The 27,997-nt window shown below is 45.0% G+C and overlaps 1 protein-coding gene and 1 long non-coding RNA gene across 6 annotated transcripts in view; one reads left to right on the top strand and one right to left on the bottom strand.

Annotated features, from left to right (window-relative positions):
* Positions 1–107: 107 nt before the first annotated feature.
* On the bottom strand, positions 108–22,668 carry Ube2d-ps (ubiquitin-conjugating enzyme E2D, pseudogene). Its single transcript, NR_015577.1, has 7 exons — positions 22,578–22,668; positions 19,247–19,309; positions 15,746–15,932; positions 15,575–15,651; positions 4,183–4,612; positions 2,461–2,633; positions 108–926 (listed from the first exon to the last, which is right to left on the bottom strand). It is a non-coding gene; the product is annotated as a ubiquitin-conjugating enzyme E2D, pseudogene (long non-coding RNA).
* The window catches only part of Urgcp (upregulator of cell proliferation), a 48,960-nt gene continuing 43,404 nt past the window's right edge, over positions 22,442–27,997 (top strand). For 4 of the 5 annotated variants that reach the window (NM_001361589.1, NM_001361592.1, NM_001077661.1 and 1 more), the window contains exon 1: positions 22,442–22,937. Coding sequence is in view for 1 of the 5 variants with exons in the window: in XM_011243754.3 (XP_011242056.1) it covers positions 22,838–22,937 (100 nt within the window). In the remaining 4 variants the exon portion in view is untranslated. The remainder of the gene's footprint in view (positions 22,938–27,997) is intronic. The other variant, XM_011243754.3, reaches the window with a different exon arrangement.

Raw genomic sequence — 27,997 nt, 5'->3', positions numbered from 1 at the left:
CATCTCACCAGCCCAAACTAAATCTTAAAAAAAAAAAAAAAAAAAAAAAGGACCTGTTATGTTTATTTTCTTCTAAGAGAAAAAAAGGAAACTTAAATGTCAATTGTCACTTCTGAAGGAATGACCATTTTTATTACCATTTAAAGTCCCATTCCTTCCTTGTGTTCCAGTTTGTGAATGGCTTATGCTTGAATTTCACGTTAAGTTTCCAGTGGGAAGACGGTAGAGGAAGCCTCATTACATACACAAGCATAACCCGAATCTCCCCTTGTCTGAGAATCCCATTCTTCCTTGGGTGTTATGTGCTTTAAATGCCCCAATGCTCCTCGCTTGCTGTTTGCAGCATGGAGCACTATGGAGGAACGTGGCGGAAGATGGCTTTCAGGGGAGGCTGTTCCAATTTCTAGGAGCCTCCAGGACATAGTGGCACTCCTTAGGACATGGTTCTGTGGCAGACAAAGTATGAAGAGAGCCCACTCTGTCTGGGCCCCTAGGAAATCACTGTGCTCTAAAGGCAAAGGGCAGGTGGTCAGGGGGCAGACTGGGCCCCTCTAGAGTGTCACAGTGAGTAGTGGCACCATTTGAGGACAAGTACAGGAGGCATGCATGGCTTGATTCCCCAGACAGATTCTAGTGTAACCAGGAAGACTGTAGATCATAACAGTGGTTGCTGATTTAGTATCAAAGGTGTGGTACTGTCAAGGCCACAATGGCTAAAAGTGGCACCAACATGCTGCAGCCACAGAGGTGAGTGCCAACACATGTGTGAACACAGGATGTTCCGAGAGTGCCTTAGCCAAGAGCTCAGAGCTTCACAGGAAGGTCACTCTGTGGGGCGAGCTTCTCTTGGACAGGGTCTTCCATGGAGCCTTCGAGGCACTTACATAGCATATTTCTGTGTCCACTCTCTTGCTAGTCTGTTTTACCTAGAAGAAAAAGGCAGACAGAGCAAGAGCTCACTTGAAATGAGTATCCTTTCAGTGTGGAGCAGAGAACGAGAGGGAGGCTGCTGCCTGTCAGGCATCTGGGGCTGATGGGAGAGTGAGACAAAGGCCACCATGGAAAGGTAGCACTTCAGGCATGAGGTAGGTAGGTGGTTCCTGTTGCTCCTCCATAACTAACTGTGGTAGAACATGCAGACACCATCTACTTTGTGGGGCTGTCAGGAGGACTGGACAAGCCTATGTAAGGCTCAAGGGCCTGGTAAGAGGGAGGGCTCTGTACGTATGTGTATTTACCCTCATAGTGTTACGGGAACTGATGCCCTACAACAGTAAATTAGAAATGTGTAGAGGACGCTGAGAAAATAGCTCTGTCTATCTAAAACAGTCCTACTAAATGTTAAAGTAAATACAGCTTAAGCCAGGCACAGTGGTGCACTATAATCCCAGCATCAAGAGGCAAAGGTAGGCAGTCAAGGCCAGAGAGGGCTATTCACTGACAGGATCTGTCTCAAACACGACCACCACCACCACCAAAACAAACAAGCAAAAACTCTTCAAATCCAGTCAGTTTAAACGTACTTTGATTGCTACTGGGAAACCACTAAAGAAATCAGATTTATAAAGACCTCAAGAAAAAATCTGGAAAAAAAAATCACTTACTATACTATATACTAATCTCTTTGGATAAAAATACCTTATCAACTAAAAGACTTATTGAAGATAATCTTTAAAAGATTGAATACTGGGGGCTGGAGAAATGGTTCAGTGGTTAAGAGCACAGGCTGCTCTTCTTGAGGATCCAGGTTCAATTCCCAGTACCTGCATGGCAGCTCACAACCTGTAATTCTAGTTCCAGGGGATCCAATGCCCTCTTCTTGCCTTTGTAAGCACATGGTGTACATACATACATGCAGACAAAACACCCATATACATAAAAATCTCAACAACAAAATCCAGATTCAGCCACATACTAGGCTGTCCATTAGCAGGACCACCACACTTGAGCCCCTGCTCAGAGACTCGACACTTGATAGTGACTCCTGCATGTGCTTCAGCAGCCAAGCTTCCGTGCACCATTGTGCTTGGCCACAGGAGGGAGGCCTACAAGTCTGGGTCTAGAAACCAGTGTGTGCACAGCTGGCAGTGAGGGCTGGGTCTTCTGATCAAACAGCTACACACTTCAGACTTCTATCTTATCAGCAAGCTAACCTTGGCAGTGCTCCCCACCCTGACTGGCTCATCTGGGGGTGTCCAAGCAACTCTCTTATTTATTTCATAAACCTTTTAATTTAACCCTGACTTTTCTTGTCATATCCTTCTGAGTCCTTTGTTGACTGAGCACTGATGTGGCTGTCCTCAGGTCAGGGCTTGCCAGGATTTTAGGATTCAGCAATGCTAGCTGGTGATCTATCCAACAGGGCAAAGTACTTTTATCCCTTCTCCCTCCTCTGGCCAAAGGACATGTTAGTTATAAAGGCAGGCAGGAGGCTCAGCCCAGGACACACCCACTGCATACATGGGCTTGGCTTGGGCAGGAAGATGTCCGTGGGAACCTGGGCAGCTGCACACAAAGCCAACCCTAAGAGGGCGCATACTTCGCTCTGTCGGCCTTGTAAGTGTGGGCTATTTCTGGCACGAGTGGGTCATCAGGGTTGGGGTCGCAGAGCAGAGAGCAGATAGACAGGAGAACTAGGAAGAAAGGAAAGGGTCAGTCAGCCGAGGCCCTGAGGTGTGGGCTCCTCGTGCGCCCAGTGAGCATCCTCAAGCACAGTTGCTGTCCCCTCTACACTCTGCTGTCCCCTCTACACTCTGCTACAGGCAGTGGTGGCGCACGCACGCCTGTGATCCCAGCACTCGGGAGCCAGAGGCAGAGGCAGGCAGATTTCTGAGTTCGAGGCCAGCCTGGTCTACAGAGTGAGTTCCAGGACAGCCAGGGCTACACAGAGAAACCCTGTCTCGAAAAACAAAAACAAAAAAACAAAACAACAACAAAAAGATTCTGTTCAAGTCGCGATAATATTTGATGTTAAAATACCAGCAGGACACACGTCATAGTGTAGTCACAGCACACTGTTCTGGGATTCCTCCACGTGGTCCTGGCCTTCACTTCCATCCTTCACACTCTTCCAACCGCCCGTCTGTACCCACACCACACATCTTTGGTGCCCCAGCAGCCTTGTCTACTGACAAGAAGACAGGAATTCCGAATGCTGAAGTTAGAGACTCCGAACCAGAACTGCAAGACCAGTCTGTGCCCTCACCGCTGCTTCTGTGCCCTCCTGTGTTGAGGACAATGTCAGAGGACTTGGACAAAGGAAATACTTTACCAGGTCTTGCTGAGCAACAGATGAAATGCAGAGAACAGTATTTATGCTTTGCCCTAAATCTACCATGACTCAAAACAAACTGGCTTCATCGAGCCCAAGGTCCTAACCGTAGTTCCTACAGCTAGAGCTGCCCGTGGGAAGGGCAGGCTCCGTTAATGAAGGCACTCAACTCTTTGGCACTCCAGGGCTGTAGATATCCCTCCACAGCACTCAGGGCTGCCTGTCCTTTCTCAAGTGTCCTTGCTGCTACCCCCTTTCCCTCCATCTTTTCTGACTCCTTACCTAAGATGCCACTGGCCCTGGAGGCTAGCAGACTCTGATGGCTGCCCCTGCCTTTACTGGGCAGTGGGATTAGGCTGCCTCCCTGAGGCACAACCCAGAAAAGAGGCATTCTGGCAAATGTTTCCTAGATGTGTGGGGTACACTGTGATCCTGAACAGTACGGTAGTTCTGTCCTTCTGGATTTACCATATCTACCTCTGCAGGCCTCTTGGTTTTTGTTTTTGTTTGCTTGTTTGTTTGTTTCATTCCAAAGCCTGCCCTGCCCGTTGCCCCATAGCCTGAGGCCTCTCCCAGTGCCCAGAGCCTTATGCTCCTCATACCGGCTGTGGGTGGCTCGTCCCACACGCACGCCCTACCGTACTCAATCTCTGTTCCAGAGCTCCTAGCATTCTATAGCATGGTGTAGATTGGATTGTTTTGTTTTGTTTTGTTTGTTTTGCTTTGTTTTTTTTTGAGGCGGGGTCCCTCCTAGGCTGGCCCTGAACTCTCAAGTGCTTTGTTTATATGTGTGCAGCTTGAATTCTTAATGCCGTCCACCAATAAGCTCATTATAACTTGTTTTGGGAAAGGAAAATGTCTTTACACACTAGAGCCCAGGCCATGTATTTGACCTTTCAGAGATGACTCACAGTCTGCTGGTCTGCAGATGAAAAAAAGTTTCATATTTGCTTTCCGACTTTTAGGTGAAAATGCAAGTAAAGTTGATGCTATCTTCTTGTACCCAGGTGACAGTTCGGAGCATCACAGAACAGCTGATGGCTGAGAATTACTGGCATGGGAACTGTGCTTCGCAATGCCCTCATCGCCTTACAGCATGGAGAATGAGGGAGTCACAGGACTGGGCAGGGCTATGTGATCTGGGGAAGCCATCTGTTCTTCCTCAGCTTCCGTGTCCACTAGTCAGCAAGGGGGACCAGTAGACCAGCATGCTCAGTCCATGCCAGTGTCTCTACCTTTAGACACAGTCAGTGCTGGGGACCACTGTGACCTCAGGATGTCCAGGCAAATGCTGCCATTGCTGTTGATATTAGGGTGATAGATTCTGGTAGTGAAAGCAACCTGTAAAAACAAGACATGAAGTCAGATAAGCCACAGGGAGATCTGGAAAATAATCCAAGTGAGGAGGAAGTAGCTCCTGCTGAGCTGTGTTGGCAGTGTACCCAGCGCAGTTTCTAACGGGGCACACACAGGCAGGCAGCCTTACGGGAAGTAGAAGCACCCAGACCCATTTCTTACTGCATTTTCACTTTGAACATGGCGGACTGATGCCAACCTCCCAATGCAGTATGCCGTGACTAACAAGCAGAGTGGGAGAATGAACCCAGAAGCCCAAATATCTATGAAAAAAAACCCAACTCTAATTATGGTTACAATGAAGAAGCAGTCAGCATAAGAAACAGCCACATAAAATTCACCACTCACTCTTTGCTTAACTACTTTAGTCTGGGTGGCTTAGATGGGAAAAACAAAACAAAAAAACCCAAAACCCCCCAAATTTTTTTTGTTTGCTTTTATGAGACAGGGTCTCATTATGTAGGTCTGGCTGTCCTGGAACTCACTATGCAGACCAGGTTAGCCTCAAATTCACTGAGATCTGCCTGCCTCTGCCTTCCAAGCGCTGGGATTAAAGATGTGTGCCACTGTGTCCAGATGAAAATTTTTATTTCAGCCATCATTGGTTTTGGCTGACCACCAAGCATAGACATTTTGTTGTATTTGTTGTACTAAGATGTACCATTAACAGGTAATCCTAGGCCCCACCCCTTTAAGATTCTCTTCTCCAGAGTTCACCTTCCAGTCTTAGGCCACACACAGTACCTTGAACCTGCCTGATCTGACTGTAAACAGGGCCAGGCCTGGGTAGTGCTTGGACAAGAGCATCTGTCACATGCTTAGTATTGGCCTCTCCCACACGTTTAGGCAGCGTCTGTGTCGCCCAGGCTGACCTACAACTCGAGGAATCCTGAGCAGGCATATAACTTTACATCTTGCACCAGCTTCCTGAGTGCTACGGCTGTTCCCCACCACAACCAGCTCACACATCATGCCTTAATACGATCTCCGTGGGTCTGAGCTCTCTCGTGGGGAACATGCTGATGTGCCCTGGTAACATCTATATGCATGCTGCAGAGAACGGCATAGCCATTGCCAGCTGGAAACTGAGCATCTGTGATTTTACACTTGAGAACTCCACGGCCTGGGGCCTCCCGACAGGCCCTTGTGGAGGGGAGGAAGGGTAACTCTGCCAGTGGGTGGCCCAGAAGGAGGGCTGCTGGGAAAGGGTAGAAAACTCATTTTTTCTTTCTTTTTGTATGAGTTATTTTATATATGAAAGTACACTGTTGCTGTCTTCTCAGACACATCTGAAGAGAGCATCAGATCTCATAGCAAATGGTTGTGAGCTGTCATGAGGTTGCTGGGAATTGAACTCGGAACTTTTGGAAGAACAGTCAGTGCTCTTAACTGCTGAGCCACCTTTCCAGCCCCCAAGAAAATTGATTTAAAGATTTATTCATTTTTATTTTCTGTGCACAAGCATTTTGCCTGCAGGCACCATGTGTGTGCAGTGCCCACAGAGGTCAGAAGAGGGAGTCTGAAACCCACAAACTGGAGTTATAGATGGTTGTGAGGTGCTGTGTGGGTCCTCTGGAAGAGAGGCAAATGCTCTTAACCACCGAGCCATCACTGCAGCCTGGGAGAGATCATTTGTTGATTGTATAGCCACCCCTATGTTACCTGTTCTTCCAGAGCTAACTTCTGTTCCTTTCAGTAATCCCAGCTGAGCTCACTGCTCACCACGCTAGCCTTGGGAAGTGTCATTCTTGTGTTTGTTTGCCACAGCTGCCCTATCTAGGCTGAATACACATCTCCCCACGAGACTAAGCTGATACCAGAGTTGATATGGAGCCCATGAATGATTCTCCACACCAAGGACACGTGTATTTTAACTGTCTAAGGAACCTGATTCTCAAATCAGGTCTCCCTTCAGTCCTCCTACCAACTCTACCAATGAGTCCTAAAATATACTTAAAAAGAGTGTGCAAGGGCAGTGTGAGTGCAGATCTCAATGCGGATCTGAGGATCTTCTACCTCATGGTTTTCTCAGGCAGGGCCTGACTTCAAAACTTCAGCTGTTATCTGTTTCAGTGACTTTTATAACAACCACACAGTCTTGTCCAATTTCTCCTAGGGTCAGAAAAATCCTTGTCTAAACACTGATACATTTTCTTTAAAGGTAAACCCTTTACTCTTTTAAGAACCACACCGGCTGGGCGGTGGTGGCACATGCCTTTAATCCCAGCACTTGGGAGGCAGAGGCAGGTGGATTTCTGAGTTCGAGGCCAGCCTGGTCTACAAAGTGAGTTCCAGGTCAGCCAGGGCTACACAGAGAAACCCTGTCTTGGAAAACCAAAACAACCCCCCCAACTGTATAGTGTGTGCCGCCGTGCTGGCCTTGTGTAGTGTATGGTGTGTGCCGCCGTGCTGGCCTTGTGTAGTGTATGGTGTGTGCCGCCGTGCTGGCCTTGTGTAGTGTATGGTGTGTGCCGCCGTGCTGGCCTTGTGTAGTGTATGGTGTGTGCCGCCGTGCTGGCCTTGTGTAGTGTATGGTGTGTGCCGCCGTGCTGGCCTTGTGTAGTGTATGGTGTGTGCCGCCGTGCTGGCCTTGTGTTTTGAGACAGGTTTTTCCTATGCAGCCTAAGCTGGTCTCGAGCTTGAGATCCTCCTGTCTAAAGCTTCTAAATCCTGGGAGCACAGAGCTGTATTAGGACTTTTGAGGTTTTTTGAGGCAGGGTCTCATATAGCCCAGGCTGGCCTTGGACTCCTGATCTTTCTGGATCTGCCTTCCAAAGTTGGGATTACACGCATAAGCTATCTCACTACCTTTTGCAATATAATAACAATTAATAATAATAATAATAAACACAAAACATGTATGGAGGTAGAGGCCAACTTTAATTGGTTCTCAAGTTGCCTCTGCCAAGTTCCTTACCTGATGCCCACATAGTGGTTATGCAGACCCCACTGCAGACCCCACTCTCAGCTGTAACACCTGGGCCTCCTCTCCCCACAGGAATTTCCTGCTCTCTTAAGATGTCCATTGTAGTCGCCTCCCTACTTGAACTTACACAGTGCCTGCTCATTAGAGAAATACCCACTGCCACCTGGCTCTTGGTGCCAGCCACTGCTTGAGTGTCTTTTTTGGCATGTCTCTGTATTCAATTTATGGGAAGGTAAGCTCAACCGAGTGTGGGAAGCCCTGATGTGAAGAGCCATGTCAAGAACAAGATAACCCGCACGCAGACAGGCCTCCCAACAATACACCTAGCCCCAGGTTGTTGTGGACTGGTTCTAATGCTATTTTGTTAATTCGGCTCCCAAAATTACATGGTGTCTTAGTCAGGGTTTCTATTCCTGGACAAAACATCATGACCAAGAAGCAAGTTGGGGAGGAAAGGGTTTATTCAGCTTTCTCTTCTACATTGCTGTTCATCACCAAAGGAAGTCAGGACTGGAACTCAAACAAGTAAGGAAGCAGGAGCTGATGCAGAGGCCATGGAGGGATGTTCTTTACTGGCTTGCTTCCCGATGGCTTGCTCAACCTGCTCTCTTATAGAACCCAAGACTACCAGCCCAGAGATGGCCCCACCCACAAGGGGACCTCCCCATTTGATCACTAATTGAGAAAATGCCTTATAGCTGGATCTCATGAAGACACTTCCCCAACTGAAGCTCCTTTCTCTGTGATAACTCCAGCTGTGTCAAGTTGACACACAAAACCAGCCAGTACACATGGGAACCTGCACCATCTGCCTGTAAGATGCTGAGGGTGAATAAAAGTTGCCAGCAGCCAATGGCAGGGCAGGGAGACAGAGGCAGGATGTTAGATTTCCTGGGAAAGGGAATCCCTCACCCTCAGCCCTCACCACCAGGAAGAGGAGGTTTTTAGAACTGCCATGCCAGGGAAGTACAGAGATCAGGCCTGAGAGCTGGAGAAGTGACAGTGTACAGCCATGTACGAGCATGCAGAGAGTGTCCCCAGGGGCCCCTGCCCCGATTGGGTCTGGGGTAGCAGAGATCAAATATAGATTTTAGTAAGTAATATTATTCAAGAGTATTGGAGGGGAGGCACTAGCAATGTGGAGGTTGGGAAGTGGCCCAGCTGTGGAGCTCCTTATTAAATAGAAGGCTGCATGTGTGTGTGTGTCTTTCATCCGAGAATTCACAAATTGGGGCAGCAGCAAGAAGCACATGCACACACACACCTGCCAGACTTCGGATTAAGCATACTATTCTTACAGATGGAGTCCAACCTGTAGGCTCAAACTCACCATTAAAAATTAATTGGAGATACTTGAAAGGAGGTGGGGAGAATTGATTTCTTGGCAGAGCTGGAAGTGTTGCCTGAGCCACATCTATGTGGGTTTGGAACTAGAACAAAAGGTGTGCTAATTGGTACAGAAAATTCTGGGGTTTGTGGGTTAAGGATGAGACACATCCATGCTGAGGCAGACAAAACTGGGTCAGGGGATTTACCCTGAGCCGCCCTTAAAGGCTTCTGGCTGCCTCAGAGAATTTGAACTCAGAGTTACTGGGAACCCCTGCTGTGTAAAGAGACAGGGTACTGAAGGCAGAGAGAGGCAGACAGTAGAGGCTGCTGGTGATAGAGATGAATGAAGTTTGATTTAATTGTTTTTAAGGATAGAAGGAGTACAGTGGCAATTGTTTCAGTGCTTTTAAGTATACTGGAATGAAGAAATCCAGGCTTTGATCTCAAATGTAGGACCCAAAGGCACTGAGATAGATAGAATAGAATGAATGAGTAAAATTCTCATGCTTTAGAAGAAATTGTAGAAAGTCTATGCCAGGGCGGCACTGGCGGGGGTTGGGGTTTGAACGCTGTCTACACGGGAGTCCTGAGATTGTCCTGAGATTTAATTAAAATTAAATCAGAATCTAATATAACCATGAGTTTACTCCCTGGCCCTTTACTTGTGTTACATAAAAATGTCTCTAGCCAAAACTTCAGCTAAAATTAGAAATAAATCTTGTTGGTTATGGAATCCTTAAGATTCTAATGAAGATCTATTACAATTGAATATTTGTCAAACTAACTCATAAAAGGATAGTTGCCTTTCACCTGCTCAAACAAGGAGCAAAAATTCATCCTTAACTGTTCTGTGCACTTTGTACAATCTTTATGAATATCTTAATAGTACTAAAAGTTTGGTTGTAAGATTCATATAGTGCGGGGCTGGTGAGATGGCTCAGCGGTTAAGAGCACTAACTGCTCTTCCAAAGGTCCTGAGTTCAATTTCTAGCAACCACATGGTGGCTCGCAACCATCTGTAATGAGATCTGATGCCTTCTTCTGGAGTGCCTAAAGACAGCTATGGTGTACTTACTTACATATAATAAATAAATAAATCTAAAAAAATTCATATATTGCAGAATTTGCAGTTCTGACAAGATTCATCCGCAGGGACACAGAAATGATCTACAGTTCCAGCTACCTGCCTCCCAAAACAGCATGAAGAACAGCTGTTGATTCCCAATGAATTCAGTTCATCCAGCCTTTCAGATGGATCCAGTAAGGACTTCAGTCAAGTCCTGAGCCTTCTAAGCATACAGAGACTGGATAACAAATGCTAAAGCTAGCTTTCTTAAGTCTAACCAATTTTTCTAATTTTCTTACTCCTCCCCACTTTAAAAAATTTTAGCATTGGAAATGTAATTGAGGAAAATACGTAATAAAAATTATCTTCAAAAAAAAATTTTGTCACTCCTATTCAGCAGAAGTTGTGGAGCATTGTCATGCCCATCCCTGGGGTTTGGGTGTCTGGTCATGGTTAATTTTATAAATTATAGGTAGGCTGTCATTTTAAGGGATCATTTGGAAATGGTCATAATTTTGAACAGGGAGGAAATATATGAGATGGATTACTAAATTTATTCTTGAACAAAGCATTGGATAGCTATAATTTTACATTGGTAGAAATCTTTATAATTGATACAAAATTGAAGTTAAAATTTCTTACATTGGTTCAGAATTTATATATTGATACAGACTTAAGGTTCTCATTGGTATAAATCTTTGTATATTGAGACAAAATTTGAAATTAATATTGTTATTCTTAGATAGACATTGTCCCTATGCAACTCATTTAAGAATACAAGGCTTTGACCCAGTCCTTCTATAGCTGTTATTACAAACTGTTTAGGATGATTAAGTAACACAAGTAAAGGGCCAGGGAGTAAACTCATGGTTATATTAGATTCTGATTTAATTTTAGTAAAAGTGTTTTTAATATTATTCAAATAGAAATAGCTAAGAGTAGTCAAGGTTTAACAGTTCAGATATACTTTATATAGTCTTCAAAAACATCAGAAGTCCACAGAATAGAGCACTTATAATCATTTCATTATTATTAGATTTTTGACTAGGAGGCATGTCAGCTCTTACAGCGCCCTCTTCATGGTTCAAATAAGATATTGAGCATCATAACCTCCATATGGAGTTGTTCCAGTTGTGACAAGGTAGGCACTGGACAAGAACTGCCCTAATTCATCTACAGACAAAAAGGAAAGGACACAAGATAGTGGGGTAATTGGCAGCTTAGCTCTGCCAAGACAGAGTGAGCTAGTCCTTCATAATTCCTGCTTCACTTAAGGTCTGTCAGATGGTTATGGCCCAGAAGGCTGAGGACAGATGCTCTGACGCTTTGAGAAATAGGAGACTGTCCAGGTAGTCAGCTGTCTCTATAATTTGTTTAAGTTTTTGAAGCTATGTTTTTGTGCTTCCTATATATTCAGGTAATATTTACTTTGTCTTGGATGGGGTTGAAGACTGGTTATAGTCTCATAATCAAACTTAAGTTGTTTAGCACTAAGGAAGATGATGTAGATTTAATAGGATGGTTTTCAGATGATAATGCAAGTTAAAATCAGAACATAATTCAGTTATAGAATTGTAAACTCTTAGCCAGGCATGGTGGCGCACGCCTTTAATCCCAGCATTTGGGAGGCAGAGGCAGGTGGATTTCTGAGTTTGAGGCCAGCCTGATCTACAGAGTGAGTTCTAGGACAGCCAGGGCCACACAGAGAAACCCTGTCTCAAAAAACTAAAAAACAAACAAACAAACAAACAAAGTAAACTCTTTAAGTTAGGATAGATGTTACAGTAATATACCAATATTAACAAGATTGATGGGCTGGGAATTATTAGTGTATATCATACCTTATAGTTTACATAACTGCTGCAACTATGCTCACTATATATCTGAGAGAAAAGGCCTTTTTAATGGACAAAAAGGGTGAGATGTTGTGAATTGGATCTAATGCTATTTGTGTTAATTTGGCTTCCAAAATTACATGTAAACCCACATGTCTGCCTGTAAGACACTGAGGGTCCCTTCCCCCATTTGGCTTCAATTGGTGGATAAAAGTTGCTGGTGGCCAATGGATGGACAGGGAGACAGATGTGGGACTTTAGATTTTTTTGGGCAAGGGAACCCCCAGGAGGAAGAGGTTTTTAGAATCACCATGCTAGGGAAGCAGAAAGATCAGGCTGAGATCTGAAAAGCAAGGGCATACAGCCATGTAAGAGGCAGGGAAGAACGGTCCCAGGGGCCCCTCCCCCACTTGGCTCTGGGGTAGCAGAGATGAATTATAGATTTTGGTAAGTAACAATTCATGTGTATTACAGGGAAGGCACTAGCAATGTGTAAGTCTGGGAGTGGCCCAGCTGTCCAGCTTCTTAGGGCATATTAAATAGAAGGCTGTGTGTGTGTGTCTTTCATCTGAGAATCCACAACATTGCGGTGGTAGCAAGAAGAGCAGGTTAACCATTCTACTGTTACACAGGTCGTTACACAGGTCACTCCTGCTCATTGATGGAATTGTTCTCTGAGCCTTTATAGAGAGAATGGTGTGATGGCTAGTTGTGATCAATTTGACACAATCTAGAGTCCCATAGGAAGAGGGTCTCAATGAAGGACTGTTAGGATCAAGATGGCCTGTAGGGGATTGGTTTCACTCCATTAACTGAGCTGGGAAGACCTCTACTCCCTAGGCTGAGGATGCTCATCAGCACACAAACAGAGAATGGGAGCTCAATCTAAGAATGCATGCACTAGCGCTGAAGAGCTGGCTCAGTGGTCAATGGGCACTTGTTGCTCTTGCAGAGGACCCACACTCAGTTCCCAAGACCTATGTGGCAGCTACAATGGACTGCGACTCCACTGCAAAGGGATCCAACACCTTATCGGACCTCTGCAGGCACCAGGCATGCAAACAGTGCACATACATATGGCAGGCAAAACACGCATGTACAATATATGAAATAAATATTAATGTGTACATTCCGTTCCACTTTGCTTCTTCATTATGGACACAATGGGACTGGTTGTCTCCAGCTCCTGCTGCGTGGCTCCCCTGAAATGATGGGCTGTAACCAGAAGCTGTGAAGTGAAATAGACTCTCCCTAAGTCACTGCTGTCAGGTTACATTCAAGCAACAGAAATGAAACTAAGACACAGGGGCTAGCTGGTCTTTGGCTATTTGGTGGGTTCTTCTTTCTCCCACCCTTCTCCACTCTTTTCCCACCCTTTCAACCTCCTAATATTAGATAGGAGAGAGAAAAAAGATAGAAAGGAAAGGGACAATGTTATCATTAGACTACTTCCTGCTGAATAGGGCATCGAGTTCCTTAGGGCAAGTTTGACTGTCTCTGTCAGGATATCTAATTTCTTCTTTCTTCTTGGTGGACGACTACTTAACAAACCATGGCAAACAACCAGTGACAACCAGCACACAACCACCTCCCCCCCATTCACCCACCACCCACCCAACCACCAACCTAATCTGCCTCACAGGAGCTTAGCAATTTTTTGTTGTTGGTTTTTTGTTTTTTTTGTTTTTGTTTTTTTGTTTTTTTGTTTTTGGAGATAGGGTTTCTCTGTGTAGCCCTGGCTGTCCTGGAACTCACTCTGTAGCCCAGGCTGGCCTCGAACGCAAAAATTTGCCTGCCTCTGCCTCTCGAGTGCTGGGATTAAAGGCGTGTGCCAACACTGACTGGCTCTTAGCATTTATTTATCCTCTGAAAAATTCCCCTGAATTCTAAAAGACTATTGTAGAAACTATCTGCAGCTGGCAAAATCATGCCCCTGCAAGAGCATGAGGCAAATCATAGTCAGCTGCTGTGGACAATCTGAAGCGGCCCCATATCCCATACCTGGGATTAAAACAAAAACATAGCCTGATGATATTTCTGTTTTTTAAAAGAATCCAAAACTTCAAACTGTCACTACAACAGGTATGTATGTGAAAGACTGTCTGAAATCCTTTTAACAACAAAATAAACTAACTTTTTCGGGCTCCATGAGCGGGTGATTTCACCTCTGTGTTTTCTAGTGTGGAGAGGAGAGAAGAGGAGTGGTCCCAGGGTGTGCAGGTCCCAGGTGCCTCACTGGGCTGGGCACCGTAGCACACCTGCCTCCCCCAGGACCCTCTCTTAACATCCCTGGGGCAGGTATAAAACCATACCAGTTGAGGACTCTGTCTGACATCGAAAGGAAGGAGGCCAGAGCCTGAAGACTCTTCTACAATGATAAAGGGCAGTTTAGGGATCTTCATTAACCTGCCTGCTGCCATCTGTGGCTATTTTAACAGACCCTTAGTAACTCTGGTCTATTTTCTCCAATATACTGCATTTCCCAAAACACTCCAATATACAACTAAAGACCCAAACAACAACACTCCCCCCTCATTAGCTGCTTTATAACTGGATGCTCATCTTTTTCTTCTTTCTGTCTCTCTTTCTTTCTTTCCTCCCCCTCCCCACCTTTTTTGATACAGGGTGTACTGGCTGGTTTTGTGTCAACTTGACACAGGCTGGGGTTATCACAGAGAAAGGAGCTTCAGTTGAGGAAATGCCTCCATGAGATCCAGTTGTGGGGTATTTTCTCAATTAGTGATCAAGGGGGAAAGGCCCCTTGTGGGTGGGACCATCTCTGGGATGGTAGTCTTGGGTTCTATAAGAGAGCAGGCTGAGCAAGCCAGGGGAAGCAAGCCAGTAAGGAACATCCCTCCATGGCCTCTGCATTAGCTCTTGTTTCCTGACCTGCCTGAGTTCCAGTCCTGACTTCCTTCAGTGGTGAACAGAAATGTGGAGGTGTAAGCTGAATAAACCCTTTCCTCCCCAACTTGCTTCTTGGTCATGATGTTTGTGCAGGAATAGAAACCCTGACTAAGATACAGAGTCTTACTGCATAGCTTTATAGCTCTGGGTGGCCTTAATCTCACAGAGATCCACCTGTGTCTTCCAAGTGCTGGGGTTAAAGTTAAATTAAAGGTATGCACAATCGTGCCTCACTGTTGCCTCCTCTTTCAGACCGCTGGTACCTTCCACCTACAGTGGTCAGGTCTTTTATACTCTATATCTTGGTACCCGAAGAAGCTTTAAAATTGTGACTTCATTATGGAAACCACTTACCACAACAGTCCTGGATAGTTTTCTGTCAACTTGACATAAGCCAGTCATTTGGGACTAAACTGAGAAAAAATGGCTACCAGATTAGCCTGTAGGCAAATCTGTAGAACATTTTCTTGATTAATGATTGGTGTAGGAAGACCCAGCCCACTGTGAGTGGTGCTACCCATAGGCAAAGGATCCTGGGTTGTATAAGAAAATGGGCTAAGCAAGCCACTAGGAGCCAAATCAGTAAGCAACATTCCTCCATAGTCTCTGCACATAGTTCCTGTCTCCAGGTTCCTGCTTGAGTTTCTGTCCTGATGTCCCTTAGTGATAGGATGTGACCTAGGAGTCATGACATTATCACAGCAAGAGAAACTGTAAGATAAGGCTAATCGTGAATGTCAGGAGTCTCAGCAGGCTGACCACTGACTGGTAATGGCAGAGCATTGGGAAAAGGTACACACACCGCTCTCTCTTATCATGACAAGAGAAAGTCACCATAAGCTGTCCTTTCATCAGAGCCGTATGGGCGTTGGGGGCAGCCTCACCTTTGGGGGCTTGAAAGGATAATCTGTAGGGAAGTGGATGGTCGGGAAAAAACCCCTCCTTGGTAAGGACTGTCATTCTGGAAGGACAAGACAGAGGAAGACATCAATGCCTGTGGGAAAGATGAAGTTCCAGAAAGAACCTAGAGCTGTGCATGCAGCAGCGCTACCTACCGGGCGCATGATGGCGGCCTGCCAGTGGGACACTCCAAGACAAAAGACAGACAGGCATGTAAGGCTCCTCGGGGAAGGTGGAAGGGTGCTGCCAGGCTCCACACAAGGCTGCCTTGCTTCTGACACCGACTGCAAGTGTGGGGCTTGGAGAAGCACTCACTAGGACTCCAGGGCTCCTTAGAAGCTGCTGCAGCCGGGGTTATAGGTTACTAACATGACACAGATCCAAATTCAGTTTCCTAGGCAGTTGCTGCCAATCGGGAATGCTTACCTGTGCAGCCCTGCTGAGGCATCAGCAAGACCCTACAATGAGCACACTGATGAGCAGCTCTCAGAACTGAGGTTAAAGTTCCCTCCGATCTTTTTTGGTCCAGACTAATTCTGGTACTTAGAAGGCTAGAACAGTGTTGGAGCCCCTGAACTAGAACTGAAGACAGTTAAGGAGTCCAAGTGGTCGTAGGAACTGAACTCAGGCTCCTTGAAAGAGCAGCAAGGGCTCTTCAGCATGGCGACTGCAATCTAGCGCTCGGCACGAAACTGCATCCTAGCTAGGCTTTGCCTCTTTACATGCTGCTCTTGGCAAGCGCTTTTCTGCGTCTTGGTCAGGCTGTGGGGCCTCTTGGTCACCCATGTCATCCTACCTAGTGACCCAGGCAGTCTTCTGAGGTTTTGATAACAAACCTCGAAGCCTTCTTGTTTTTGTCAAGTCTCTGCCCTTCAGCAGCCAAATGTTCATATCAAAACTCCTGTTGCCGGGCGTGGTGGCGCACGCCTTTAATCCCAGCACTCAAGAGGCAGAGGCAGGCAAATTTCTGAGTTCGAGGCCAGCCTGGTCTACAAAGTGAGCTCCAGGACAGCCAGGGCTATACAGAGAAACCCTGACTCGAAAAACCAAAAAACAAAAAAACCCAAAAAACAAAACTCCTGTTGTCTCCAGGGTCTCAGGCTGTCTTTACTTAAGCTCTGCTTATCCCTAGTACACAAGAGCTCACTAAGCTTCTCTGAATGCTTCAAACAGCCACGTCCACGGCTCCAGAGTACTTCAGGGCAAGGACTCCAGAGCCTCTGTAAGCACTGTCTTTTCACTAATGCGGTGGTGGGCTTGTGAGTTCTTAGAGATCTCCATTCTCAAGAAAATCCATCTCCTATAAATTCATGACAGATATTGATGTAAGGCAAGGTTTAAGGCCTGGACCTGTCGTTCCTGGTTTTCTTGTCACCTGCTCAAATATTCTAAAGGTTCAGTCCAGTCCATGTCAGCAAGACAGAGACAACCCTTATGTTTAGAACACAGGGTTGAAGAGAATCTTCCGAAACTCCTTGGCTCACAGATCTTCCTCAACATTTCAATCAGATGCTTGCCTGAGCTAATGAAGATAACACTTTAACATTTTAAATCATTATTGCTGGGCTGGAGAGATACCTCAGTGATTAAGAGCACTGACTGCTCTTCTAGAGGTCCTGAGTTCAATTCCCAGCAACTACATGGTGGCTCATGACCATCTGTAATGGGATCCGATGCCCTCTTCTGGTGTGTCTGAGGACAGCTACAGTGTACTCATATAAAATAAATAAATAAATAAATAAATAAATCTTTAAAAAAAAAGATAACTCATTATTGCTGCATGCCCGTGGTGCCACAGGACTGAACTTGGGTCATCAGATTTGAGCAACAAGTGCATTTACCTGCTGAGTCATTTTGCTGGCTTGAAAATATCACATCTATTGCTTTTGACTGTTTTAATTTCATCTCATGCTAATTATTTGGTTTTTAAGTTTTATATATATATGTGTGTGTGTGTGTATATATATGTATATGTATGTGTGTATATATATATATATATATATATATATATATATATATATATATGAATGTGATCTCTGTGTAGACCCTCATGCGCCATGGGGTGTATGTGAAAGTCAGAGGACAGTACCCTATCAGTTGCTTCTCTCCACTTATACATGGGCTATGGGGATCAAATTCAAGTTGCCAGATTTTCATGGAACATGCTTTTACCCATTAGCTATCTCAGTGGAACTAGGAAGACAGGAATGTACTTCGTATATAACTCAGATCCTTATGTACTGACTGAATCACCTTTCCAGTCCTAAAATTTTTTTTAATTAAGTGATAGAAAAATATATATTACATAAAAATACCATTTGCAGGGGGCTCAAATTTTATGGCAATCTACACTGTCTCAAAAATAAAAATGACAGGACCATGAAGCTGACTCAATGGGTGAAGAACTTTCTGTAAATGATAAGGGGCTGGGTTTGCATCTCAGCACCCAGATGTGGCAGCGTGCAATGGTGTCTGTGTGTCTGTCTCTCTCTGTGTGTGTATATAGTAAAACTTAGGGGTTAGGTAGTTAGCCAGCCAGTCTAGCCAAAAAGGTGAGTTCTGGGTTCAGCTAGAGACCCTGTCTCTAAAGATACAGTGAAGGGACCAGAGAAATAGCTCAGTGGTTAAGAGCAGTGGCTGTTCTTCCAGAGCACCCAGGTTCAATTCCCAGCACCCACATGGTAGCTCACAACCATCTGTAACTCCAATTCCAGGGGATGCAGTGTCTTCTTCTGGTTTCTGGAGGCACTGTTGTGTACAGACATACATATAGATAAAATAATAAGATACATGTAAAATAATTTAAAAATTAAATAATTAAAAACTATCCGTGTACCATTTGCACTAGTGTCCCGTGTCTGAGCTGGGACAACCTGCCTTCCTCATGACTCAGCAGAGAAAGAATGATTTCTGATGGCGCAGGCTCCATTTGGAATGTAACATGACCAGTCACACTGATATGAGCTCATGGTCTCCACTGAGAAAGCAATTCAGGCAGTAACTTACAGATTGTCACCACTTCTGCCCACTTTACTGAGTTCTAAAACCCTTTCTATCGTTTTGGATACTAGCCAAAATCCTAAGCATGCTCAAACTGCCTCTTGTCTAAACTTTCTCACTGTTTCTCTGAAGAACCCAGTTCCCAACTTCATGCAGCAGCGAGCATCATCGCTGAACACACCTGCTTTCTTGAACTACTTCTCTTCTCCATCAAACTTTATAGCTTACCTGTTCCATTGCTGTTCTCAAATTCTAACACAATGCAAAGTGATCCTTAAGCTTTAAACACACACACACACACACACACACACACACAAAAACCCAACCAAACCAAACCAATCAAAAACAAAAAGAAAGAAAAGACAAAGCAATCTACAGTGGGCAAGGTGGCACACATTTATAATTCTAGCAATCTGAAGAATAAGACAGGAAGATTACAGCTTGAGGCCAACCTGGGCTACATTGTATGTTCAGGCCAGCCTCAGCTACTGAACAAGACATGTATTAAAACAGCAAAAGCCAACCAAACAAAAAGCAATTCATAAGTATATGAAAGGAAAACAATTAGATATCCTAAGAACTGCTCAGAGGGGAGAGTGTCTGATGACACAGGAGGCTTTGGCTGCGAGCCTTCTGAAATCTGGAAGGATACTTACAGTCATCACCCACAGGTCCCGCAGAACACTGAGCAGGGGGATCCCTCTGTAATCAGTCAGTTCCTAGAACATGAGACACGAGTTAGGTTGCTCTATGCCTTGGAAGCTGCCTGTACACACTGGTCCTCTGGCCTTGATTAATCTGGCAGAAGCCCTTAGGAGGTGGCTGGAAAGAAGTCCAGGCAGGAGGCTACTTACAGAGGTGGATTCAAGATGGCCAAGAGTTCCTGGACAGACTAGAGACACTCAGCAGTTAAAAGCACTTGCTGCTCTTCCCGCAGACAGAGTTCTGTTCCCAGCACTCACTTCAAGGGGCTCACAACCACTTAACTTAAGCTCCAGGTGATCCAACACACTCTTCTTGCCTCCAAAGGCATCTTACACATGTGGCGTGTGCACACACACACACACACACACACACACACACACACACACACACACTAAATATAGCGTTTGAGATGAGCAACAGTTTGTACCTAAGAACCAAATGAAAGTCAAAATGAGACCTTTTGGAGTGCCTGGTTATAATGTGATGGACAATCTTGATTGTCAACTAGACTAAATCTTGAGTCAATTAAAATGTAAGCAGCTGTGAGAGATTTTCTTGATTGGATCATTTGAAGTTGGAAGGCCCACCCTAAACCTGGGCCACACCTTCTGGTGGCAGCCCACAAAAAAGGACATAGAAAAAGGTCCATTGCTATTTGCCTGCTAACTCTCACTCTTTTTTTTTTTTTTTTTTTTACCCCAGGGTTTCTCTGTATAGCCCTGTCTGTCCTGGAACTCAGAAATCCGCCTGCCTCTGCCTCTGCCGCCTCCCCAGTGCTGGGATTAAAGGCGTGCGCTACCACGCCCGGCCTCACTCTCACACTTGCTGGCAAGTTCATCTAGGCTGCAATCCTTTGCTAGTATTAGAACCTGCTTCTTTGGAATTCTAAGAACACTGAAGACCAGGAGAGACATCCAGCCTGTGACTGAAACTACTACCAAATCCTTCAACTTTCCATAGAGAGACAGTCATTGTTGCACTAGCCACTCTAATAAATTTGATGCATAATCTCCCAACAGAAGTGATTCTGTTTCTTTAGAGAACCCTGACTAATACACTAAGAGGCATCTCACACTATGAGCCTAGCTAGGCCAACAGCTATCAAACTGCCTAGAAGCATATCCTGGTAACACCACTGTGGAGCCAAGCTTTAGAGCCAAACAGGAAAAAACCAGCTGAGGAGCCTAATGAACAATGCTCTTCTGAGCCTATCAAGGGATCCCACCACTTTGATTTGGACACTTTAAAATGACCAGCTCTGTCTTCTTGGTTGTCTGCCTAGGGCCTATGTGGATGCTGGGAATCAAATCTAAGTCCTTGGTAAGAGCAGTAAGTGCTTTTAACTGTTGAGACGTCTCTCCAAACTGACCTTTTAAAGTGCTTGAGTTTTTTAATGACTTTGGGACTTTACAAAGTTGAAATGAAAACCAAAGAGATGGTCCAGTGGCTAGAGTACTTGCTCCCAACCCCTACATGATAGCTCACAAACATCTGAAGGTCTAGTCCAAGAGGATCTGACACCCTCTTCTGGATTCCACAGAGTACCAAGCATGTATACGATGCAGTCATTCATGCAGAGGAAACACCAATACACAAAAGAACTTAAGAAAAACCAAGCACATTATTTAAAAGTTGCAATGTATTTTGTATTGTGATATTATTATGAGCTCTTGGGGATAAACAAAAAAAGAAAAGATTATGGTTTAATAACAATCTATTGGTATATTAAGTTGATAAGGGGTCAATCGACTTGGAGGGTCATTTGGGAAGAGGTAACCTCAACCCAGCAAATCCCTCCATCAGACTGTCCTGTAGACAAATGTCTGAGACATTTACTTGACTGATGTAGAAGAAAGAGCCCAGTCCACTGTGCACGGTGCCCTAACTGGCACATGGTCCTGGGGTATAGAATAAAGCAAACTGGCACACACCAGCAAGCAGCCCTGCTCCATGGCCTCTTCTTCAGTTTCTGCCTCCAGGTCTCTGCTTTGGCTTCCCTCTCCTCCCAAGCTGCTTCTGGTTATGGTGTTTATCACAGCGACAGAAATCTAATTGAGACACATAACCTGGATCCACTTGGTGGAAAGAATCATGCTAATGCTAAAAGTTAGGGTCATAGGGCTGGAGAGATGGCTCAGTGGTTAAGGGCATGAACTGCTCTTCCAGAGCTCCTGAGTATGATTCTTGGCACCTACACAGGGCACCTTACACCCACATATAAGTGAGCAAATCTTTTTTTTTTTTTTGGTTTTTCGAGACAGGGTTTCTCTGTATAGCCTTGGCTGTCCTCTGTAGATCAGGCTGTCCTCGAACTCCGTCTGCCTCTGCCTCCCAAGTGCTGGGATAAAAGGTATGCAACACCACGCCCGGCCCCAAATCCTTTAAAAAAGAGGTTATAAATACCATTTTGCAGTATAGAAAATCCCAACTAGGGTTGGTGAGATGGCTCAATGGGTAAGAGCACCCGACTGCTCTTCCGAAGGTCAGGAGTTCAAATCCCAGCAACCACATGGTGGCTCACAACCATCCGTAACGAGATCTGACTCCCTCTTCTGGAGTGTCTGAGGACAGCTACAGTGTACTTACATATAATAAATAAATAAATAAATAAATAAATAAATAAATCTTTAAAAAAATTCCAACTATTAATACTATGTGAAAACATGGATCATAAATTACAGTATAATGCAGGGTATGGTGGTGCACGCCCCTCGGCAACCAGAGGCAGGAGGATCTCTGTGAGTTTGAGGCTGGCCTTGTCTACATAGCGAGTTCTGGGTCTGCCAGGAGGCCGTGTCTCAAAAAACCAAACCAAACCAAACCAAAACGGAACAAAAAACAACTTAGAAATATAAAATAATTTTCTTTAGGAAAAGGACGAAAAGTGGATAGGCTAAAACGTTAACAAATGGTAAAGGGTGGATTGGTGGCTTCTTTTTCTGAGATGCAATTACCAGGCTCTAGGTTAATGGGCTAATACAAACCTACGGGATGAAATTCTCCCGCAGCTCAGCCTCTCGTGCTAGGCACCCTGGGAGACACCCCTCTGCTTCCCTAAACTCCGCCCAAAGCTGCGCGCGCACGTGACCCGGTCGCATGACTCCGCCCCCGCGAGTCGCCCGCCAGAGGCACTCAGCCACCTCCTAAGTCTGCGCCGACCGCGGCGGAACTCGCGCGGGGCAAGTGTCAGTGCGCCCTGCCGCACCTCAGCCGCGGGGTTCTATTCGCTGCGACAGCCCGCAGAGTGGACGGGCGGGAGGACCCCGTTTCCGCCACTCTTACCTTCTGGATCCGTTTTAGAGCCATGTTCCCGCTGCTCGTGCCCCACCGGCCCTGCGGGGCAGACTAAGACGGCCGCCTGGGCCGCAACGCTGCACGCCGGGAACGGCGCTCTACGCGTGCGCGCCGCGGTGCGCTGTGGGTAGCTAGTGCGCGCAGCAGTCCTGGGTCTGACCACGGAGTCGCGCACGGTCAGTTACTCGGCCACGGTCACGGCCCTGTGGCTCTGGTTTCTGCTAGGCGAGGGGCCTGGGCACCAGGACATGCCTGAAACCGCAGGTGCCACACGCTATGCTCTCTGCCCCTCCCTGGGCTCCTCCCCAGGCTGTCACTTAACTCCTGAGCTTAGTGGTTGTCAGCGCTGTAAGTATACATTCACTTTTATATGCTTTCTGGGCAGAAGTGTTACAGATATTTCTGAATACGCGTAGGTGCTGAGCACAGATGCATCTACATGTCTGGAGAGCTGCATTTTCAGTAGTACTTAGTTGGCTTCAATGCACTGCCGCTATTGAGACTCAGCCTGAAAGTGCACATCCCAAGCTAAACTCTGCTTCCCTTTCCCCAAGACATCGAACTGTTTAAGACCAAGTGTAAAGAACTTAGTGGTATGTCACAAAATCTGTGTAATAGATTGTAGCCAACATCTTGGAAATGAAATAGAATATGGCAAAATACATAATATCAGCGTGCCTCATACAGTAAAGAATCTGGACTCTCTATATAAATAATCATATATATTGTTTCCAGACAGATAAACCTAATAGGGTATGCTAGTGCAGTTGCTCTGGACCAAAGGTGTTCCAACACCAGACTGGGCTACATAGTGAGTTTGAGGCCAGCCTGGATTGCAGAGTAAGACCATGTCTTAAAAAAAAAAAAAAAGCCGGGCGTGGTGGCGCACACCTTTAATCCCAGCACTCAGGAGTCAGAGACAGGCGGATTCCTGAGTTCAAGGCCAGCCTGGTCTACAAAGTGAGTTCCAGGACAGCCAGAGCTATGCAGAGAAACCCTGTCTGGAAAAACCAAAAAAAGAAAGAAAGAAAGAAAGAAAGAAAGAAAGAAAGAAAGAGAGAAAGATCCCCAAAGGAAAATCTAAAACTAGAGGAGCTGAGGAGATAGTAGATAGGAGTGCTTGTGGTGCAAGCATGGGGCCCTGAGATCATTAGTACCCACAGAAAAGGTGAGGTTGGCTACTCATGTCTCTAACCCCAGCACTGGGTAGCCGGCATGACAGGATCCCTGGAGCTACCTTAGCATAGATAGTGAGATTCCAGTTCAGTGAGAGACCTTGCACCAAAAGCAGTAAGGCACAAAGAGTAGCATTTACTCTGTCATATATCTGGCATTCTACTCTGGCCTCTGTCATGTTCCTGCACATACGCATACAAACCCTGCCCAAAACAAAAACAATGAATCGAACACTTAAATGGTTTCCCAGCCAGATTCCTATATGCCATTCACCTATTCTCCTAGTTTATCCTAAACACATGTCATGAACTGTCCTCTAAACTATAAGCCTTACCAAGCTCCACCCTCTTCCAAAACTCCACAAGGAAGATCTGTGGCCTGTGGGAATACATTCAGGGCTCTCTGTGATCCCTTAGGGTCTGCTGTCTTTAAGTTTTACTTCCTTACCTTTAGTTATGCTATTGTGGTGGTGGCTCATGCCTTTAATCCCATCACTCTAGAGGCAGAAGCAGGCAGATCTTTCAAAACAGGGTCTCTGTAGAGCCCTGGCTATCCCGGAGCTCACTCTGTAGACCAGGCTGGCCTTCATTCAGCTCACAGAGATCTACCCATCCTGCACCTTCTATCATTTAAAAAAAAAAACCATTTATTTAATGTATATGAGTACACTGTGGCTGTCTTCAGAAACACCTGAAAAGGGCATCAGATCCCATTACAGATGGTTGTGAGCCACCATGGGGTTGCTGGAAACTGAACTCAGGACCTCTGGAAGAGCAGCCAGTGATCTTAACCACTAAGCCATCCCTCCAGCCCCATCTTCTATATCTTTACACCTTGACTCTTTCTTTTTTTTAGATTCTTTTCATTTTATTACACATATATTACATACATATATATATGTGTGTATATACATATATATGTATGAATATTTGCCTGTGTGTTTATATTTGTGTGTATGTGTCCACAGTGGTTTGAAGAGGTCAGAAGAGGGGTTGGATTTCCTGGAACTGGAATTAAAGATGGTTGTGAACCACCATGTAGTCCTGGGTCTTTTGCAAGAACAAGTGCTCTAGACCACTGGGCTATCTTTCCAGCCCTGTGGCCTACTTTTATCTGGAAAGCTTCCTTTGTTTTTCTTGAGTAATCTTCCAAAGCTAGTTGAAACTTCACTCAGATGGCTTAAGTACAAGACTTTGCTTCTGGAGTCATGTTTTCACAGCCCACCTGGGTGCATGTTTCCAGTTGGGTGCAGTGGCTCTCATTTGTACTCTAGCTACTTTGGAAACTGAGAAAGGAATATCGTGAGTTAGGGCCAACCTGGGCAACATCTAGAGTCTCCCATTAAAAAAAATAAACAAATGTAACTGGAGTTGGTGTCTTGTGCCTATAATTCCAGCTCTTGTGAGGCCAAGACAAGAGGATTGCTGTTAGTTCAGGCCAGCCTGGGTTGCAAGTGAGTCCCTGTCTCAAAAAAACTAACAGCCAGGCAGGATGGTGCACATCTCTAGTCCTAGTACTTCGGAGGCAGAAGCAGATCTCTGTGAGTTTGAGGTCAGCCTGGGCTGTAGAGCACCAACCAGTATAGTATAGTGAGATCTTGTCTCCAAAAAAATCAGGCAAGTAAAAAACAACTACCCTCTACCCTGACATACACACATAACTTTGGTCACCTTGCAGAGAATAAGAGACTTTGGAACACTCAGCCAATATCACACACCCTTCTCTCCTTAGGAGATCTATTTAGATGAGGGAGCAGAAAGATTGTTAGAACCAGTCAGAGCCAGAAGAGATGGATAACTTCAAGGAAAGAGCTTTTTAAAGACATATCAGAGCAGTTGTATGTATGAACTCACAGACTGACAGCAAGCAGAAGACCTGCACAAGTTGAAGTCAGACAATCCTAGCGCTGAGAAGAGGAAGTAGACACAAAATCCCGCCCACCCTAGCCAAGGAGCTATTTGTAAGTGAAGGCTGCTGGCCGAGGGAAAGTCAAGTTTCCTTCCATGAAGGACCCTGGGTTTATCCACCACATCCCAGGAGTAGTCATTCAATACAATTGGACTTGATGTATTTGTGGTTTTAAAGGAGAAGACCATGAAGTTGAATGGTAGGTAGGATGTGGAGGAGCGTAAGTAATATGTTCAAAATACAGTGCATAAAATTCTCAGAGGATAAATAAAAGCATTATTTAAAAAAATCAGCTCACCCTTTGTAATATAAGTACTTGGGAGGCAGAGGTCAGAGGATGAGTGAGTTCAAGGGCAGTTAGGGTTACGTAGTGAGACCCGACCTAGCAAACAAAACAAAACAAAACCCTAGAATGAAAATTAATGTTAGTTCATGGGCCACCCATCTCATTCCATTTAACGCCCTGCACACATCTTGGAACAAGTGACTCCAAGCTTTTTGTAATTGTTCATGTATTTGTCTCAGTGAGCCTGAGTGATGGTGATGGCTATTCCTGGCTTTAGTAATGACTGATATCTTTTTTTTTTAATGATTGTTTTCATTTTATGTGCATTGGTGTTTTGACTGCAAGTATGTTTGACCAAGCCTGCTCAGTCTGTCAACAGGTTCTCCAGTGTGGGAGTGAGGATTAAAAACAAAAAAGACGGGCTGGTGTGATGGCTCAGTGGTTAAGAGCACCGACTGCTCTTCTGAAGGTCCTGAGTTCAAATCCCAGCAACCGCATGGTGGCTCACATCCATCCGTAACAAAATCTGATGCCCTCTTCTGGAGTGTCTGAAGACAGCTACAGTGTACTTACATATAATAAATAAATAAATCTTTTAAAAAAAAAAAAAAAAAAAAGACAGACAACATTGTAGCATGACCCCAGACAATTCTGAGACTGAAGGCAAATTTTTATTTTCCAAGCTACTTTTTATACCATTTTAATTACATGCAAGTATTTTGGGCAAGCAGTATAATAAGGAACTAACAAAGCAGCAAGCTAAGTCCACTCCCATGACAGTTGTTTAAAAGGGCTTGTCATAATGGCTGAAATACTTGAGCCCATTTCCTCATCCAACCCCAAAAATCTTGCCTGAAGCCCAGTTCTTCTGTTCCACACTAAAACTAAAATTCTTGCCTTACTTTACTTCTCTATTACAGCCTAAAGTTATATTCTTGCACTTCCTTATTATGCCCTAATGTCAGATTCCTGCCTGAAGCCCTTTTCCTTGTCCTTGGCCAATGTCAGACTCCTGATAAGCGGTACCCCAGAAGGCTTTCCACATATGTCTGTGTGGGTATCAGATCTCCTGGAACTGGGGATACACAAACTTATGAGCTACCATGTGGTTGTTTGGATTTTGAACCTTGATCCTCTTGATTGTTAATTGATATAGGAGGGCTCTGCCCACTACAGGCAACACCATTCTCTAGTAAGGTGATCTTCAAGTGTATATAAAAGTTCATGAGTCTTCATGCCAGCCAACAAGCAGCAACCTCTGTGGTCCCTACCCTACATCCTCGTGATGTGAGTTCCATGGTTGGATGCGATGCTGTATGGAATAGAAAGCAGGCGTGCCTTCAAGTTCTGTCTTGACTTCCTTCCATGATGAATTGTGATCTAGCGTTTTAAGTCAGTAAACCTCAGGTTGCTTCTGGCCAGAGTGTTTTATAACAGAAATGAATACAACAGTGCTTAGAAGCCTAGCACTTAGGGGGTGGAGGTAGAAGGAACTTAAATTTGAGTTTAGCTTACATTGTTATGTGATCTGGTTTTTGTATTTGAATGTAGTTCACAGTTCTGGAGACATCTAAGGTTGGACAGCTGTAACTGCTCAATTTGGGTCTCACAGTGATCTGTGGTACAGAGCTAGAAAGGCACACAGTGGTGCAAAAAAAATAAAGGTGCTAAACTTCCAAGATAGCGAATTCATTTCCTCAAGAAAAGCATTCTAAAGGCTGGAGAGATGGTTTAGTAATTAAGTGAATATTGGTCTTGCGGATCAACAGCCTTTAACTCAGTTCCAGGGAATTGGATACCTCTGACTTCCGACTTACCTTCACTCACTTGCACACGTACATAATAAAAAAATCGTAAAACATGCTTTGTCACTGTTGCAAATATCTGAAATAAAGATCTTAGAAAAGTCTGTTTGGTGTGCTGACCCATAGCCTTAATCTCAGTCCTTTGAGGAAGAGTCGGGTGTATCTCTGGGTTTAAAGGCAGCCTGGTCTATGTAAACTTGTCACAAAGCAAAGAACAAAACAAAAACAGAAAC

The sequence above is a fragment of the Mus musculus genome, chromosome 11 (assembly GCF_000001635.26).
Source record: "Mus musculus strain C57BL/6J chromosome 11, GRCm38.p6 C57BL/6J".
NCBI classification, from domain to species: Eukaryota; Metazoa; Chordata; class Mammalia; order Rodentia; family Muridae; genus Mus; species Mus musculus.
Note: the sequence above shows the minus strand (reverse complement) of the source record. Positions and strands in the feature narration are given on the sequence as shown.